The following is a 19094-nucleotide window of genomic DNA, read 5'->3' on the forward strand; positions in this document are numbered from 1 at the left end:
GACAGGGGCGAGGCCTCGCTGGGTGCCCGGATGCAGTCGCGCGCGCAGATGGCGGCGGCGAGCTAATGCTGGCCGACCGCTTGTGGGCTCTCGCCCGCCACCCGGCCTCTCCCACTCTGTCTGCAGAGCCGTTGGAGCCCGCTCCCGCCTCGGGCCTACGCCCGCTGGTGCGCTGACGCGGCTGAGGGAGGCGGGCGTAGGTGAGTCGCCATTGTGGCTGTCGTGAGGACGCCTCACGCGCCTCGGGCCTTTCATTCCTTCCTCATTGATTTATGCGACTTCGAGGAGCTTTGCGGTAGGTCCAGTGGGGAGATCAGTACACGAGACGGGGGGGGGGGGGTGCACGTCCCTCAGAGGTTGCGGCGAGGTCGGGGGCAAGGGATAAGGAAATAAATGCTGGCAGGTTTTGTTTTCCTCAAAGAGATTTGAGGAATTAAGAGTGGGGAGGGAGGGAGCATGCCGCGTTTTCTAGGGTAGGAAGGAAAGGGCTGTTGGAGGAGGTACATAATGGAGCTGATGTTTCGGCGTTAGGCCTGAAATGCCATCAGCCGCGAAGATGAGGAAAAGCGAAACTGCTCAGGCTGAAAGGATTAATTAATCGTTTAAAGTCAGCCACTGCATAGGAGTTGAAAGAAGACCATGTGACTGAGGTGTGATGAGGATGTAAAAGACAAGAATGGATTTTTAGAGTGGCAGGAGTGGAAACATTTAGGTCACTGTTGCAGTACCGCAGGTGTGCAGTAGTGGTAGTGAGAGAGATGAAGGAAAGCTAGAAGATGGGAGTGGTGGAGAGTATTAGGTCTGGAGTATGATATATTGTACTTTAAGGAAGCAATATTCTCAAATTTTAATATATAACAAGGCCTTAAGGAGAGATTTGGTACAGACACGTAAATGATAAGGTCCAGTTATCAAGTATGGACTGTTTACGTGTTTGGCCTACTAATATATTAATGTTTTAAAAAATATTTACCTTTATTTTAATATGGCCAGAGAAGGACAGCGAGAGAAAGTGAGAAAGCCAGCCCGCCACCAGATCCGGGTCTGGAAGTGTAGTTGGTCATGTGAGAGTATAAGGTCCTTAACCACCAAGCCACCTCCTGGCTTCTATTAATGTATTACTATAAAGCATATAACTTTGAGGAGTCCGCTAACAGTTATAATTAGAATGAAGGTAAGCCGCTGGTCTATATACAAAATGATTGATAGCCATTTCTTTTCTCAATTGCCAGAGAGCACCAGTTCTCACCAGAGAAACAAAAAAGGAGTAAGAGGGAGATGCCCCCCTCCCCCCCAACCCCATTGGGCAATTGCCACGCCACTACCCATTCTCCATTTCTAAATCCTGTGAGGGTTTGGGGCCCCGTATTTTTTTTTTTTTTTAAGCCTCGGGAGGATCTGAACTCCAGTTGGTTTTGTGGAAGATCTGACTCCCTTAACGACTAGGTGACAAGACTGGTTTGGTGTCTGTTTCTTTTTTTCTTTATTTTTTTTTTTCCTTTTTTAAAGAGATTTTTACCTTAAGGTGCATGCTCTCACCAAAGAGCAAGACAGAGAAAGTGAGAAATCAACTCCCAAGGAAGACCGCCATGCCACAATTCCTTCCCCTTTCTCAGTAGGCCATGTGGGAGTCCAGCAATGTAACTTCTTCGCCATCTGCTGGCCTGGGTGTCTGTTTCTGTACTAGTTTCGATTTGAAGTTAGGCCAGCAGCAGGCGTGTCTTAGAAAGGTGATTTAAACTTTTTAAGCTTTAGTTTCTTCTGTAAAAAGACAATAAGGCTAATCCAATTACCTCGTTAAGGGTGTAGAAACCTTTCTTTGACTGATCACAGTTCCAGTCCTGGCCCTGGGCAACTTGAAAAGCACACCAGATTCATGTGCTACTGTGCCCAAAACCCTGACAGGATGGAGAAGGGATTGAGTTATCACTAGGTCCCTTTGGGGATTCCTTCTCTCCTTGCCTCTGACAGTACACATCCTCTTAGCAGTTAAAATTTTTTTTGAAAACACAGAAGGTCCTCATTGTAGAACATAGAACAGAGTTTTAAAGGTTTTTGGTATAGGGAGCCTGCACGATGGAGGGAGGGAAGAATGGATGGCCATGCCACAATCCCTTTCTCCTTTTGAGATCTTAGCACACACTGGGGCTCACGCAGTGTTCCAACTACATGGGAGTCCAGTGACATAGCCATTATGCCAACTCCTGGTCCCGAACATGACATTTTTAAGGAAAAATTATTCACAGTGGCCTATAATAGCCATTTTGGGGGGAACATCAGGTGGCGTGGTGGTTAAGGGGCTGGACACTTGCACATGGTCAACCAAGGTTTGAGTCCCTGACCTAGTGACTTGCTTTCTCAACTTTCTCTTGCTCTCTCTGGTCAAATTAAAATAACTGAATTAATGAGTAAATAAAATGAAATTAATAAATCTTTTAGGAAAATAGCCATTTGGGGGGCAAATAGCTTTCTAATCTTGACTTAAATATATATTATTTTATTTATTTATTTTCTTTGGAGTGGTTTTTCACTATAGGGCTCGTGCGCTTGCCAGACAGAGAGAGACATAGAGACAGAAAGCGAGAAATCACCCCCCAGGGGGGATGGTCATGCCGCAATCCCTTCTCCATTCTCCTCTTGGGATCTTGGGCACGCACGCACACGCGCCTGACATGAGTTTTAAGCAACCAGGTCCGGGACGTGAACCGTGGTCGACTGTCCAGCGACATAGCCAATTACACTAACTGCTGGTTCCCAATAAGTATTTTTTTAAAAAAGAATTATTTTATTTAACTATTTTCATTTGACCAGAGAGGGACAGAGCAAGGGGGTTGGGAGAGTGTGCGTGCAAGTCCAATACTCAACCATGGTTGGCCATGTGGGAGTCCAGTGCCCTTAGCTACCACGCCACCTGCTGGCCCCACGTATATAATTTTTTTCATGTAGTTCAAATCATACTATTTTGTATATTTTTTTTAAATTATTTTCTTTTGAGAGTCAGACACCATCAGCACAGTGTCTTCACATCCATGATCCTCTCCTATCCCTGTGTAGCAAGTTTCGCATCTGTTCACAATGATAGGCGAGCATACGTGCACTTCTCATGTTTTAGGTTGACTCAGGATCCAAACCCCATTCTTTTTTTTAAAAAACTCCATTTTTTAAAATTAATTTTATTTATTCATTCATTTTATTTATTTATTTTAATTTGATCAGAAAGACACAGAAAGAGAGGGAAAGTGAGAAAGCAAGCCACCAGGTCTGAGACTCGAACCATGGTTGGCCATGTGGAAATCCAGCACCCTTATCCACCAAGCCACTTGCCGGCCCCCAAACCCCATTCTTACATTATATGTGAAGAGCAGTTTTGGAGAGCAGTGTGCCACTGCTGTTGGGCCTGTGTACTTGTTTTTTCTTGTGTCAGATTTCTCAGTTATGCCATTCAGATTTCTTTAAAGATGAAAGACCTATATCGGGACCTGCAGTTAGCATAATGGCTATGTCACTGGACTCCTATGTAGTCAACTGCGTCCCATACCTGGTGACTTAACGCTGAGCACGTGTGCGTACATGCATGCGCATCCAAGATCCCAAGAGGAGAATGGAGGGCAAGGGATTGTAGTGTGGCCATCCCCCCTGGGGGGTGATTTATTGCTTTTTGTCTCTCTTTCTGGCAAGTGCACAAAACCTATAGCAAAAACCTTTCAAAAAAAGAAAAACCTGTACCAAGGGGCTGGCAGGTGGTGTGGTAGTTAAGGCTCTGGACTCCCACATGACTTGATTGCAGTTCACACCTGACAGCTTGCTTTATCACTTTCCCTTTCTGTCTCTGGTCAAATTTAAAATAATAAAATAAGTAATTAAAAAAATATCCTGTACCGAACCTAGATTTTAATAATACTCGGGTATTGTAGTTTGCAGTTTTGCTACCGTAAACAATAACATTTTTAACTTGTTTTCTTAGGTCTGAAGAAGACACCTGAATCATGGGTGACATTAAAAATTTTCTGTATGCCTGGTGTGGCAAAAGGAAGATGACTCCAGCCTATGAAATTAGAGCAGTGGGGAACAAAAACAGGCAGAAATTCATGTGTGAGGTACTGAAGAATACAGTTCATATTTAATGTGATTTATGAAGCTTGCAGGGGTGGGGAGGTAAAAGAAGAATGTTTTCTGAATGGAAATGTTACTATGTTGCATATAGGGGAAGGGTAGTTCTTTATGGTTCCTTGACTTCTACTCTTGTAAGTCATTTTCATGTTACTTCTAGTTTTAAAACAAATTGATGGGTAAACTGCTCTAATAAGAATCTGTCTTCCTCAGTTTTCTCAGTTATCAAAACAGGATTGGCAGGGCTAGAACCTGGTAGGGTAGATAAGTCATTGAATTCCCACATTGTTGACCATGGTTCAAGTCCTGGATCCAGCATCTTGAAAATCACTAGGTGCATATGCATTGGTGCCCACAATTCCAAAAGAAGGAGAATTATTGTTGTGTAGCCATCCCCCATATGGGGGGGGATTTCTCATATGTCTTGTCTCTGTCACTGGAAGCCTCATTCTCCCTGTGGCAAAAACACTTTGAGACATGGGAAGGTGGGATCGGGTATTTGCCATTATATTAACTCCTTCAGAAAAAGATTAATTATTGAGTGCTTCAAATTAGAATGCTTAAAATAAAAATAGATGCCAATGGCATCTTGGTTACAGTGGCTCAGTCTCTTACATGGCTGACTGCGTGGTTTGGATCCTGGACCCAGTGGCTTGAGAAACACTTGGGGCATGTGTGCTTCCATGCCCAGAATCCCAAAAGGAAAGAGAAATGGAGACGGGATTGTGGTGACCATCTGTCACGGGGAATGCTTTCTTACTACCCTACTTTCCTTCTGTGTCTCCGACTCTACCAAAGCAAATAAAGATAGCTTGTACTTGAATATAGTACAATTGATGTTTAATCTGTAATATTCTGTTAACATGAGAAAATCTGGACTTAAGTTAATACTTTTAAGGTTATTGCCATAGAGAGAGAATAGAGACAAAGAGGCAAAGTGAGAAGTCCCCCCCCCCGAGGAAAAGTGAGAAGTCCCCCCCCCCCCAGTGGCCACCACAGTCCCTTCTCCATTCTCAGGATTTTCATACAGGCATATTTTCAAGCCACTAGGAGTTGGTCATGTGGGATCCAATGCTTCAGACACGCCATCTTGTGCCTGGTCAGTAGCCTTACTTTTGGATTAACTTATTTCTAGATAGCACAATTCAAAGCTTTTTAATAATGTAGCCCATGAATTTGTTTAGGTGTGTTATTAACTGTACTTATGGATCATATCTCCAAAAGTTACCTACCTGTTAGTTAACTGTTACTGGACTATTGAGTTTTTTAAATCTCAAAAATACTTGCTTACTTCATTCTCTTAATACTTTTTTCTCCTTTTTTTTGGCTGTTAAAGGTTCGGGTGGAAGGGTTTAATTACACTGGCATGGGCAATTCCAACAATAAAAAAGATGCACAGAGCAATGCTGCCAGAGACTTCGTTAACTATCTTGTTCGAATAAATGAAATAAAGAGCGAAGAAGTTCCAGCTGTTGCAGTAAGTACTCGTGGTCAAGCACTTGAGGGGTGTGTGTGTGTTGTAACTGTAAACTTGGTATATATGGAGGCTCAAGAATGAAAACATTTCACTGTTTTCAGATATATTGGATTTCTTAATAATTCTCGGCATCTTGTATTCTCTGAGCACTGGAGTAAGTTTCTGAAGATTTAGATTTCATTTTCATTATGTACCTGTCTTAATGGGTTTGAGAGATTTTTTTAAAACTATGTCTTAAGGTTTTATGTATTTCATACCATCCACACATCAGTTTTATTTTTTGTGCCTTTTCAAAGATAACAGTTTAAATACTATATAAAAATCTGTAATTTTAGACAGGTTTTCTCTCATTGGCACTTTTTTTTTGGCCATAGGGCCCGTGCCCTTGTCAGAGAGTGAGGAAGAAAGTAGGCACTAACGAGACATTGATGCTGCAATCTACTCCATTTCTCCATTTGATCAGAATTTTGGGCATGAGTACACATGTGCCTGTTATATTTTTCAAACGGCTGCTGTGGGGATTCTGATCACAGTGATCATGTGACATCCCTCTTAACCATTGGGCCACAGGGATGCTGAACACTGACATTGCAAGAGATAGCAGCATTTTGTGCTGTGGAGTATCCTTTTTTTTTTTTTTTTTGAGAGGTTTTTGCTAGAGGGCATGTGCGCTCGCCAGACAGACAGAGACAGAGATACAAAGTGAGAAATCACCCCCCAGGGGGGATGGCCACGCCGCAATCCCTTCTCCATTCTCCTCTCGGGATCTTGGGCACACACGCACCCGTGCCTGGCCTGAGTTTAAGCCGCCGGGTCCAGGGTGTGAACCGTGGTCGACTACGTGGGAGTCCAGCGACATAGCCATTAAGCTAACTGCTGGTCCCACTGTTTTTGATACCATGATTTTTTAAGTACATTGCCATAGCCCTCTACTGTTCTTAAGGAGTAAGTTTACTTATTTAATTATAAAATGAAAATATGAATTTTGACCAAAGTAGAGAGATTGTTGATGTTATAAGTAAAAAAGATCATGTTGTGGTCAGCACATGGCATAGAGGTTAAGGTGCTGGACTCCCATATGGCTGATGACAGTTCGAGTCCTGGACCTGGTGGCTTGAAAATTAAGCCAGTGTGTGCACCCAAAATACTGGGAGGAAAAGAGATTGTGGGGTGGTCATCCCCCCCCTCCAGGGGATAATTTCTCATTTTGTCTGTCTGGTGAGCACATGTGTCCTATGGCAAAAGCTTTAAAAAAAAAAAAGATTCATGTTGTTATAAATGAGGTAACTTAAAATGAAAGCTTTGGGTAAGTTTCACCAGCAGACACTTGTGTTTTCCAACCAGGGAGTTAAAAGGGAGACTAAACAACCCTTATGGGAAATGATCATGCCTTAATCCCTTCTCCATTTCTCCATTGTTTGGATTTTGGGCATGCACACATACCTGGTGTGGTTTTTAAGCCTTGAGTTTGAATTTGGACTACATAGTCACCCATGTGTAGTGGAATCTGGCTTCCTTAATAACAGGGCACCAGGCTAGTCTTCAGTTTCATAGGTTTTCCCATCTGTAAAAAAGCATTAGGAAAAAAGTGTCCTTGAAGGTTGTTTCTGGATATGAAGACAATTTTGCAAGTAACCTTCAAATCTTTTAGGACCTATTCTATATCTTTAGCCTCTCTCTATTATCTTAGCTTTAGAACTGCTGGTGGTTAGTTCCCTTGACTTTTCTTTCTGGAAAAATTTCAAACTCATGGTAGAGAGCACATGTGCATGCCAAAGACAGCCTGGTCACAATGTAATGCTTGTTTCCCCAGTGCTCTTTTCTTGTCAGGATCCTGTGTGCATGGAGCCTAAGGGTCTAGGATTGGGGGCCACCCTAGTTGGTCAGGTAGGATCAGGGTAAACTGCTGAACTGCTGGACTGGCCCTTAGTATGTTTTTATTTTGTTTTTCTTGATGAATAATTTCACTGGATACAGGATTCTGGGGTTTTCGGTTTCATTTTCTGATTTATTTCCCCAAGCACTTTGTTGGTTTGCTTTCCCAAGCACTTTTTTTTTTTTTTGGAGAGATATTCGCTATAGGGCGCGTGCGCTCGCCAGACAGAGAGACATAGAGACAGAAAGCGAGAAATCACCCCCCAGAGGGGATGGTCAGGCCGCAATTCCTTCTCCATTCTCCTCTCGGGATCTTGGGCACGCATGCACATGCGCCTGGCGTGAGTTTAAGACACCCGGTCCAGGACGCGAACCGTGGTCGACTACGTGGGAGTCCAGCGACAGCCATTACGCTAATTGCTGGTTTCCCCCCAAGCACTTTTTTAAAATTTAATTTTATGTACTGTTTCTTTATTTATGAATAAATAAAATATTTGACCAGAAGAGGGGAGAGTGAGAGAGAGAAAGCGATCTACCAGGTCCAGGACTTAAACAGCTGTTGGCCATGTTGGAGTTCAGCATCCTTAACCACCATGCCACCTGCTGTTTCCCAAGCACTTTTTTTAGTAATTGCGTTTTTATTTCAGTTATTTAAATTTGGCCAGAGAGAGAAAGAATGGGAAAGCAAGGTATCAGGGACTCAAGCTGTGGTCAGCCATGTAAGAGTCCAGTGCCCTTTACTACCAGGCCACTCGCTGGACCGTTCTCAAGTATTTTAATGTAGTATTGTCTATTTACATTGTTTATTATGAGAAATCAACTATAGTTGAGTAATTTACCTCCTATGCAATAGGTGTTTTCTCATGCTGTTTTCAAAATCTCAGTTACTTTTGGTTTTCTTAAAGAATTTTTTCTTTTTTTGGAGAGGTTTTTGCATGTGCTCGCCAGAGAGACACAGAGAGATAGAAAGCGAGAAATCACCCCCCAGGGGGGATGGCCACGCCGCAATCCCTTCTCCATTCTCCTCTCAGGATCTTGGGCATGCACGCACACACACCTGGTGTGAGTTTTAAGCCACACGTGGGACGTGAACCGTGGTTGAATATGTGGGAGTCCAGCGACATAGCCATTACGCTAACTGCTGGTCCCAAGAATTATTTTTAAAAATTTAATTTATTATCTTCATTCGTAAGTTTATTATTTTTCCACATGAGTTTTGCCAGAGAAAGAAACAAACAAAAAGGGAGAGTGAGAAAGTAAGCCTCTAGGATCAGGACTTGAGCTGTGGTCAGCCATGTGGAAGTGTAGCCCCTCAAGTACCATGCCACCTGCTGGTGTCCAGATTTTTTTTTAAAACATTGTTTGTCTCCCTGTCTTCTGGGACTCTTATACCTTTAGATATTACCCTATATCTCTTCTAGGACTCCTATGCCTTTAAATAATTATACTTCTGGTCCCCTGGGTTCTCTTTTTTTTTCCTTGTGCTCTGGAGATTACATTTTTTCTTTAGGGCACATGCTCTCACTAGAGAGATAGGGGAGTGTGAGAAATTCCCAGGGGTCATGGCAATGTTGCAGTCCCTTCTGTAGTCTCCTCCAGAATTTGGGCATGCACTCACACATTCCTGGCATGATTTTCAAGCAGTTGGGTCCAGGGCTTGAACCACAAAGCTGACAAGTAGGATCTAACCACCTTCCATGTTATCTGCTGTCCCAATCCATTGATTTATTTACTTATTTATTTTTTAATAATTGTTTTATTTTAACTTTAATTTGACCAGAGAGGCGCAAAAGCAAGCTGTCAGGCCTGGGACTGAAACGTTAGTCAGCCATGTGGGATTCCAGCAAGTGCCCTTAACCACCACGCCACCTACTGACCCTTTATTGATTTCAAATTTTTTTAAATTATTATTTTTATTTTAACTTTATTTTAATTTGACCAGAGAGAGACAGAGTGAGAGAGAAAGTGAACCGTCAGCTTTGGAGCTCAAACTATGGTTGGCTACATGGGATTCTAGCACCACACCACCTGCTCACTTTTTTTTTTTTTTAAAGAGATTTTTGCAATAGGCGCATCTGTTCACCAGAAAGAGAGTAAGAGGGGGAGAGAGAGGGAGGGAAAGGCAAAAAGTGGGAAATCACAACTCCCCCCAAGGGGTATGGCCAGACTACAATCCCTTCTCCACCCTTCTTGATTTCAGGCACACATATACGAGTCCCCAGACTGGTCAACCACTTAGGACTGTGGTCACCCACGTGGGAGTCCAGCAGCATAACTATTACACCATCTGCTGGTCCCCCAAGATAATAGTTTGCTTTAAGAAAAACCGAGGACTAATGTCACTAAAGATGATAGATAATATAATGTCCAGAATTAGAAAAGACCTGGTGAAATAGGTTCTCATGTAGTCCTGTTCTAAGTATATAAGGTAGCAGTCGTTTTTTCAGAAGAGTACTCTGCTCTTTAAGCTGATAGTGTTTGCATTTTTGGGGAAAGAATTATTTCATTATGTTTTTCAAGAATTAATTCCTGCTAGGGACATGTGTTTGCATCTCCAAAATCTAAACAGGATAGAGAATTGGAGAAAAAGAGTGGCAAAACTGCACCCTACTGGAGGCTACTTTCATTCTGTCTTCTCTAGCAAGTACATGTAGGTCTGGTGACTTAAAAAGAAGGGGAAGTTACATTGTATTTTATTGTGTATTCATTGTGCACTATATTGTGTCTATAGAACCTACATACATATCCTAAATTAAAAAAAAACTTTTATTGGGACCAGCAGTTAGCGTAATGGCTATGTCGCTGAACTCCCACGTAGTCGACCGAGGTTCGAGTCCCGGACCCAGCGGCTTAAACTCACGCTGGGCGCATGTGCGTGTGTGCCCAAGATCCCTAGAGGAGACTGGAGAAGGGATTGAGGCGTGGCCTCAATCATCCCCCAGGGGGATAATTTCTTGCTTTCTGTTTCTCTGTCTCTGTCTGGCGAGTGCACGTGCCCTATAGCCAAAAACCCTCTCCAAAAAAAGAAAAAAACCAAAAACTTTTATTGCTAAAAATTGCTGGCAATCACCTATGCCTTAAAGGTCGAGTGGAGAATCTTGCTGCTGACTGGTTAGGGTGGTGATTGCTGAAGGTTGGAATAACAGTGGTAATTCTCTAAAGACAATAGTGAAGTTTGTCACTTCAGTTGACTCAGCAGTTAAGTTGACTCCTTGCCTCCTTCATATTATTTGTCAAATGTCACCTTACTGATGCGACCTTCCTGTTGACTTAAAATCCTTATCTCAGAGATCAGCAGGTGGCATGGTGGTTAAGGCACTAGACTCAGCACATGGTGGACGGCAGTTCAAATCCGGAATCTGCTTGCTAGAAAATCAGGTTGGGAACATGTGTGCAAGGTCAAAATCCTGAAAGGATAATGGAGAAGGGATTGCAGTTTGGCCATTCTGCCTGGTAGCTGATTGCTCACATTCCCTTTCTCTCTCCAGCTAGCATGTGGACCCTGTGACAATCCCTCCCAAAGGAGTTCTGTCAGAGTCCCTATGTTTCTTTCCTACTTAATCTTTTCTCCGTATTATTAATTAGCACTTTAGTTATGTGCATTTCTTTGTTGTACTACTCTTTCCATTATAATATATCGATAACTCTGTGGGGACAGAACATCAGTCTTATTTGTTGTGTCCGATGCTCCAAGAGTATTTAACATGTGGAAACCCCTAAAAGATAACTTGTTAAATGTTTAAATACACTCATGAATATTAAGTAGAAAAATAATCAAGTGATTTATATTTTAATGGGAAAAATTTCTATGTACTATGTATATAATGTTCCAGGTAGAGGATTATGGGTAATTAAATATAGTAATTCAACTAGAGAGGGACAGAGTGCGTGTGAGAGAAAGCCATTCACTAGGTCAGGGACTCGAAACTTTGTCAGCCATGTGGGAGTCCAGCGCCCTTAACTTGTAGGCCCTGGTTATGGATAATTTTTCTTCCTAAAATGAGACCTGAATAATTTTATAATCACTGAAAATGGAGATGATATTGGAAGAGGGGTGACAAACAGGCCTCCTTTAAATATTAAAAGAATTTACCAGTCCTTCTGAAGAAAGAAACCCTGACACAAAGTGCTTTTGCCTTTTGCAGGTAGCACCTCCTCCACTTACACTCACTGATTTGCCTGACTCCACAGCAAATTCTGGAGGAAATACACCGTCAGTCATGGGAGGACCTCTTCCTCCACATTTGGCTCTCAAGGCAGGTAAGTAACTTTAGTGTATGCACATGACTGAGAATAAGGTACATATAGTCTTCCTTGGTTATCATCACTTTCTCATTTGGTTTGAAAAGAGAGTTCTATTACTTCATGAAAGACAGTAGGACTTCACTTAGGATCTCAGTCTGTGTGTTTCTGTTTCTCCCTCTATATGCACACATACACATTTACATATATAACTTTTAAAGAATTTACTTATTTACTATGATTATTCAGTTTGAATTTGACCAGAGAGAGAGTGAGCTACCAGGTCCAGAACTCGAACTCTGGTTGGCTATGTGAGAGTTCAGTGCTTTAACCACTGTCACCTGGCCTTAATTAATTTATTGTAATTTGACCAGCAAGAGAAAGAGAGAGAGAAGATGAGATAGCAAGTCACCAAGTCCAGGACTCAAATGGTGGTCTACCATGTAGAAGCATCCAGTACCTTAAGCACTACTAAATCTGCTGGACCCTATATAAATTTTTTATTAAGAGACTCAAACTGCGGTCTGCCATGAAGGGACTCCAGTGTTTTAACCACCACACCAACTCTGACCCTTTTCCCTTTTTAAATTTTGGGTAGATGTGCTTGCCAGAGAGAGAGAGGGAGAGAGGAATAATGAGAAATTGGTGGATGGCTATACCACAATTCATTCTCCATTCTCTTGGGATTCCGGGTACATATACATGAACAGTGCCCATTGTGTTTTCAAGGTGCTGAGTCCAGTACTTAAGCTGTATTTGGCTATCTGAGATCCAGCCCCCACTGCCCACCACACCCTTTGCTGGCCCATACATTTGCGTTTTTTTTGTGGGTTTTTTTTGGGGGGTGGGGTGGGGGTGGTTTGCTCTAGGGCATGTGCACTGGCCAGGAAGACAGAGACAGCAAGAAATCACCCTCCGAGGGGGGGGGGCACACAGCAATCCCTTCTCTATTCTCTTGGGATCTTGGGCACACACCCCCAGTGTGAGTTTCAGCCACCGGGTTTGGACTCAAGCTGTAGTTGACTACATGGGAGCCCAGTGACATTGCCGTTTTGCCAATTCCTGGTCCCCAATAAAATTTTTTAAAAGAATTATTTAATTCAGTTTGTTGTTTTCAATTTTACCAGAAAGAGAGAGAGAGAAAGGGAAAAAGAAAGCAAACTGCCAGGTCCAGGACTTGAACCAGAGTTTACCATGTGGGAATCCAGAGCTTCTAGCCACCATGCCACCTGCTGGTCCCCCCAATAAAGTACTTAAAAAAAATAATATTGAGACTTCTAGAGGAGTGGGGGCAATCCAGTCCAGGCCTACATACATTTTCAGATATGACCAGGTTATTTCATCTTCAGTACTAATTTTTCTTAGAAAGTATAGCACAGCGAATTCTTTGCTATAGCTACATTTACTGAATATTTTTAAGTGATTTTGGACAGGTTAGAACACTTGTTTATTGTAAGAATTATTTTAATTTTATTATTTTTCAGTTTGATCAGAGAGAGGCAGGGAGAGGTAATGTGAGAAAGCAAGCCACCAGGTTGGGGACTCAAACCACAATCTGCCTTGTGGAAGTCCATTGCCCAGAACCACCAGGCCATCTTCTGGCCCCTTTATTTACTTTTTAATAGGGTTATTTAACTTTATCTTGTTTATTGTATTTTTATAGGGATGGGTGGTGCTGGGGGATTCGCCAGGTTAAGGACTTGAATTGTGATTGGCCACGTGGGGGTCCAGTTCCCTTAACCACTATGCTACTTGCCAACACAGAACACTTCTTTAAGTGAAATGTCTTGTTACTAATTTATTCTTAACAAATATATTGTAGACTTCTTTTTTCCCTAGGAGTCCAGTTCATTGTTAAATTCTATAATGACCAAAACTTTACACTGGGATGTGTGCTGTAGGGTAGATTAAGTGGGATTCTGCTGAAATTCCTGTTTTCACATCTAGTATTGTATGTTGTCTAGCTCAAATGATTATTTTGAGGCCTAAGTGGGAAAATGCATGTAATAAACTTAGAGTTCAGTCCATACTGTTTAAAGTTTTTAGTTACTCTGTTTTCTCATCAAGATGTATTATTTTGTAAATCTCTTCAGCTTCTCCTTTTATCCATCAACATTTTCAGCAGTTTCTTACTGAGAGTTGTATTTCTTAAACAGTTAAATTGTTCAGCCTGTCAATCACACATTTAAAGTTTAGAGCAAAGCTACATTTATAATGTGTGCTGAATCTTAAGTCACTTAACTGCCATTCACTAGCAAAGTGACTTCTGCTGCCGTATCAGCCTTGGAATTTAAATTTAGGCCTATGCTACAGTGATAGTACACTTTTCAAATAAGTCATAGACAATTCAGTCCCTTCATAAATAAATGAAACATTGAATTTCAAAACATGGAATACCAATATGTAAATAAGGAAAACTAACATTCAGAATTAGGGGGCTGGCAGGACGCATGGTGGAACTATACTTACGTGGCTGAGTCCAGATCAAGTCCAGGACCCAGTGGATTGCTTTCTCACTTTCTCTGTCTCTGTTCAAGTAAAAGAGAATAATGATTATAAATAAAATTAAAAATTGCCTTAAAAATGCATGGAGTTTTTCTAGAGTTTGATTTAACAAGAGAATAATCTTTTTTGTCTTTTTTTTGTTAAATAGAAAATAATTCTGGAGTTGGGGCCTCTGGCTATGGTGTTCCTGGGCCTCCCTGGGACCGGGGAGCCAACATGAAGGATTACTACTCAGAAAAGGAGGAACAAGAAGTCCAAGCGGTAAGGCTACATCTTATATTGATAGCTTTGGAAATGTATTTTGGAACGTAAATCACAGGAAGGTTTAGGGTATTCATAAATAAAGATTGGGTGGCTATTTTAAGGGTTTGAGACTGCTTGTTCACACAAGTGCACATAAGCTTGAACTATCTATTAAATCCAGATTGCCTTCAAATTGCCTTTGGAAAAACTTTTTTTTTTTTTTTTCCTAGTGAGAGTCAAACAGGTTTGCTTTGGAAATGTATTTTGGAACGTAAATCACAGGAAGGTTTAGGGTATTCATAAATAAAGATTGGGTGGCTATTTTAAGGGTTTGAGACTGCTTGTTCACACAAGTGCACATAAGCTTGAACTATCTATTAAATCCAGATTGCCTTCAAATTGCCTTTGGAAAAACTTTTTTTTTTTTTTTCCTAGTGATAGTGAAATAGGTTTTTATCTGCTTTAGATATTGTAATTTTCTCGGGATATTAGTGAATACTCATAGTAAAAATGTCATAATAGTTCTTTTTAAAAAAAATATATTTGAAGAATTTCTTAGGAACAATTTAAATACCATATATTGAGCAGGATTAATGTCATTCTAATTATAGGGCCTTTGGATGGTTTAGTTTTTATGAGGACTGGAAACTATTTAAAACAGTTTCACATTGTTAAAAACAACGGTATAAAGATAGTATTACAGATTTCTGTACCTTGAGTATGCATAATGAAGCCAAACTTATGGCAGTGAGATTTAATTATCATTGATTCCACAGACTTTAGAGTCGGAAGAAGTGGATTTAAATGCTGGGCTTCATGGAAATTGGACCCTGGAAAATGCTAAGGCTCGTCTGAACCAGTATTTCCAAAAGGAGAAGATCCAGGGAGAATATAAGTACACCCAAGTGGGTCCTGATCACAACAGGTTTGCTTGTTTCACTCTTTTTCTTATGTAGTAAGTTGAGAACGTTTGGGATGTTTGTTGAATGTGTTCTATTTTTTGAAAGTCCTGGCTCATTACATGGGTTAGCAGTAAATCTTGAAAAATACATTAATTTGCGTAAGAATAATCATTTAGTTTTAACGTGCAAAGCCATGGTTTTCCTTAAAACCATGGTTTTTAACGTGGATTTTTGAACTATGTAAGAAGTTGTTGTAAAAATCCGCCGTGGTGATTCTAGACTTTTATTTGGTCTGAGAGGCATAAGGTACAGCCACAACTGACAGTTTGTCATTTATTGAGTCAGGAGCCAGCTAGAGGTGGCTTTGTTCACTGTGGTGGTATATTAGAGGTACTTCCAAGTTCTGGTGTACTTTAATGGGTAACCTTCAACACTTAAGCCTCCTTTCAAAGGGAGATTGTCTCCCATCAAAATTCAGATTTTACTTAACCTTTGGATAATGTTTAATTCTTACATCCTGTTGAAATTTAAGGGTTTATTATAAGGTTGAAGAAGGGCGACCTCAGTCTTCGTATGTGATTTAAACAAGTGCTATCTTTTTCCTGTTGAATTTATAAAATTAAATATAAAGGTAGATTGTTTTCACAGTGACAGTATGTTTCTCAGCCTGCTTGCTGTTCTTCCTGAGAGCATTCCAGGGTGTAGTAATTATTACTCCCAAGAAGGCTCATATGGATTAGACTCATTGGGGCACTCTTTTTATTGAAAGTGAGGGGAGGTTGTAATGGAAACCTTCTGAATAACTCAATTCGCTATTATATAAAATAAATTCAAAATAAATTTATTAAAAATCAAAAAAACTTCCATATTTGGATACATTCAAGAACTAAAATAATGATTACTAAAATCAAACTTGAACACTTACCAAATTATATTTGGAGCATGGTTCCTCTGCTTCCCCACTGTTCAGTCCTGAATTCTCAGATATTTTATTTTTGGTGTTTTTAAAAACCTTCCAGTTCTAAAGGAAAGTGTGTTTTTTTCTGATTTGGTTTTTTTTTTGGTTTTTTACTATTTCATCTTTCTGAACTAATTGGGCTTAGTAAGCACTTGGTGACTTTAAAAACTATAAGATACCTAAGTGCATCAACCTTATTGTTTCAAACATTTTTGATATCAGAATCTCAATGATTTCTGATGCAAAAAAGTTAAGAATTCAGGACATGACTAGGCAAAAACAGTTTGGGGAGCTAGGACTGCATTGCTCTTTGTATGTCCTTTATTTAAAGGCATAATGGACAGCAACACCAGAGGTCTGTGTTCATACACACATGTGCTGCTGCTTAGGCTGAACTAAGCAATCACATGGGAAACTATTGTAAACTGATTTCTGGTGTCGCTGTTCCCCCTAGGTGGAGGAGAATGAGATTGAGTGCTGACTTTAAGCCTGGCTGAGAAACATACTGGCATCGGTGTCATTAATGAAAGGGTGGATGTTGTTTCCCTGAAAGCCAGTGGCCTTTGACCCCTGAAGCCGCTGTGCATGAAGGTCAGTTCACAAGAGGTATAGGAAGGAGTCTAACATATTTTTTTTTAAGCCTCCCGTAACTTTTTATTTACAGCGCATAGACAAGATTAGAATGTACCTGAGCAGTGGAAGGACCAGAATGTGTAGTTTTCAAAGCACAGTTTCCCCCTTGCTAAAACCTAAATTCATTCCCTAGAATTGGCTAGCAGTATTAGCTGTAATGTTTAAAAAATACATTTTGTTCTCCAGGACCCGATATAGATAAATGTAATAAATAAAGGCTAAGTTTTTTGTTACCAAGGGCTTCTTCCAACTGCAGGCAGATGTCAGAACCCTGAGGAGCCACTGATATGCACCAAGTGTTTGTATGTGCACGTGCGGGATTGCATATTTCACCTTATTGTAACAGACTACAGTCATTAATGGTGGCCGATGGCCTAACCTTAAAATACTTCTAACTAATTTGGAGAGTTTGGGGCCTTTATTTCTTGGCTCTAAGCAAAGTGGAAAATTTCTTTTTCATTTAATGTATTCTAGCTATTCAGACTCCTACGATTGGAATAAGAGTAAGTAAATATAGAATCTAAAACACTAACTTTTTTTTTCGTGAACAATTGGCTCATCAACTTTGATTATAGTTATTTGGTGCTATGTTGGATATTTGAAGTTTACATACTTTATTCTAGGATTGGAGAAAAGTAAGTGTTTCAGTGATTTCTTGGCTGTGATTTGCCTAAGCAGTTGGAAAGCCTGCCTCATGTGGGAGACCTGGATTTAGTCAATTCTAACGGATTTAGTCAATTCTAACAGTAAAATATCTAATCTTGTTTGTATGTGTTGTTTACAGGAGCTTCATTGCAGAAATGACCATTTATATCAAGCACATGGGCAGAAGTAAGTATTAATCCTTCCCTGATGTTCTTTCTGAGTCTTGATAGAGAGGTAGACTTTTTGTTTTACCATATATAGTCCTGAGCTATATATATTTAGGTGTATTATCAAATGAGTACAATGCATAAGATAGTAATTAGGATATTTTAGAATGTTAGGCGTGTGAATTTAGAGGCCCACTCTTAACCGTTTGCTCATTAAAAATAACTGTGCTAATGTAATATCTTAAAGGTAAGGTGGTAGGATGATTAGGAAGGAGTTGGCCAGTGTCAAAGAACTTACAAATATTATTTCCTTTTTTTTTTTTTTTAAACATAAATGTGTTTCAGCTTGTATAGGTTAAACTCAAGGTTTATAGAGGATTGAAGTCAGATGATTTCACATGATCAGATCAGATGATCATCCTGCAATCCTTTCTCCATTTCTCCTTTTGTGATTATGGGCATGTACACACACATGCCCTTTGGGTTTTTTAAGCTACCTGGTTCAAGACTCAAACTCTTCCAGTATTGTGTGGGATCCTGCTGCCTTAACCACTGTTCCACTTGGTGACTTTGTCTTTCCATAGTTTTTTTCTTTTTTTTCGGAGAGGTTTTTGTTACAGGGCGGGTGCGCTTGCCAGAAACAAGACAGAAAGCGAGAAATCACCCCCTAAGGGGGATGGCCATGCCACAATTTCTCCTCCTTTCCCTTCTTGGGATCTCGGTCACAAGAACACGCCCCCAGCGTGCGTTTAAACTGCTGGGTCCAGGACTCGAACTGCGGTCAACTACATGGGAGTCCAGCGACATAGCCATTACACTAAATGCTGGTCTCTTTTAAATTTTTTTTTTAATAGAAGTTTCATTATGTATGCTTGATACAGTAAATTACAGACCCCTGGTAATAATTTTAACCTTTCATTTTTCTTCCTTTCTTGGAGGTTGGTGAGTTCTAGAGTTTGAAAGTCTCAACCTTCCCAGTATAATTCTGCCTTAATCTATTCATGAACCAGTGCCCATCCTAAAGCTACCTAGGCACTGATAATGATCACTTACTAGCATATTTAAATATATTATTTTAAACTTTCAGAAATTTTAAGAATGCAAACCAAATATATATCTCACAGAAGCTTGAGGAAACTCTTAAGCAATAGATTGAAGGGTTATTAATGATGTTAAAAAAAATTTAAGATAAATGGCCCACAGGTGGTATGGACTTTCACAAGACTGACTGAATTTTGAGTTCCAGACCTGGTGGATTGAAGCTCACATGGGGTACATGTGTGTGCATGCCCACAATCCCAAGAGGAGAATGGAAGAGAAGAGATTGCATGGCTTTG

General features: G+C 40.6%; 1 protein-coding gene across 2 annotated transcripts in view; it reads left to right on the plus strand.

Moving 5' to 3' along the window:
• DHX9 (DExH-box helicase 9) overlaps nucleotides 1-19094 on the plus strand; it is a 55467-nt gene that overhangs the window by 227 nt on the left and 36146 nt on the right. Inside the window, exons 2-7 of one of the 2 annotated variants that reach the window (XM_006142340.3) lie at nucleotides 3965-4097; nucleotides 5447-5587; nucleotides 11608-11722; nucleotides 14358-14470; nucleotides 15229-15377; nucleotides 17730-17776. In XM_006142340.3, the coding sequence (XP_006142402.1) occupies nucleotides 3987-4097; nucleotides 5447-5587; nucleotides 11608-11722; nucleotides 14358-14470; nucleotides 15229-15377; nucleotides 17730-17776 (676 nt within the window). In that variant the 5' untranslated portion in view covers nucleotides 3965-3986. Of the gene's footprint in view, nucleotides 1-3964; nucleotides 4098-5446; nucleotides 5588-11607; nucleotides 11723-14357; nucleotides 14471-15228; nucleotides 15378-16768; nucleotides 16904-17729; nucleotides 17777-19094 lie in introns of those variants that run through there. The other variant, XM_006142341.3, reaches the window with a different exon arrangement.

Source organism: Tupaia chinensis, unplaced genomic scaffold, assembly GCF_000334495.1.
Source record: "Tupaia chinensis unplaced genomic scaffold, TupChi_1.0 Scaffold000074_1, whole genome shotgun sequence".
NCBI classification, from domain to species: Eukaryota; Metazoa; Chordata; class Mammalia; order Scandentia; family Tupaiidae; genus Tupaia; species Tupaia belangeri.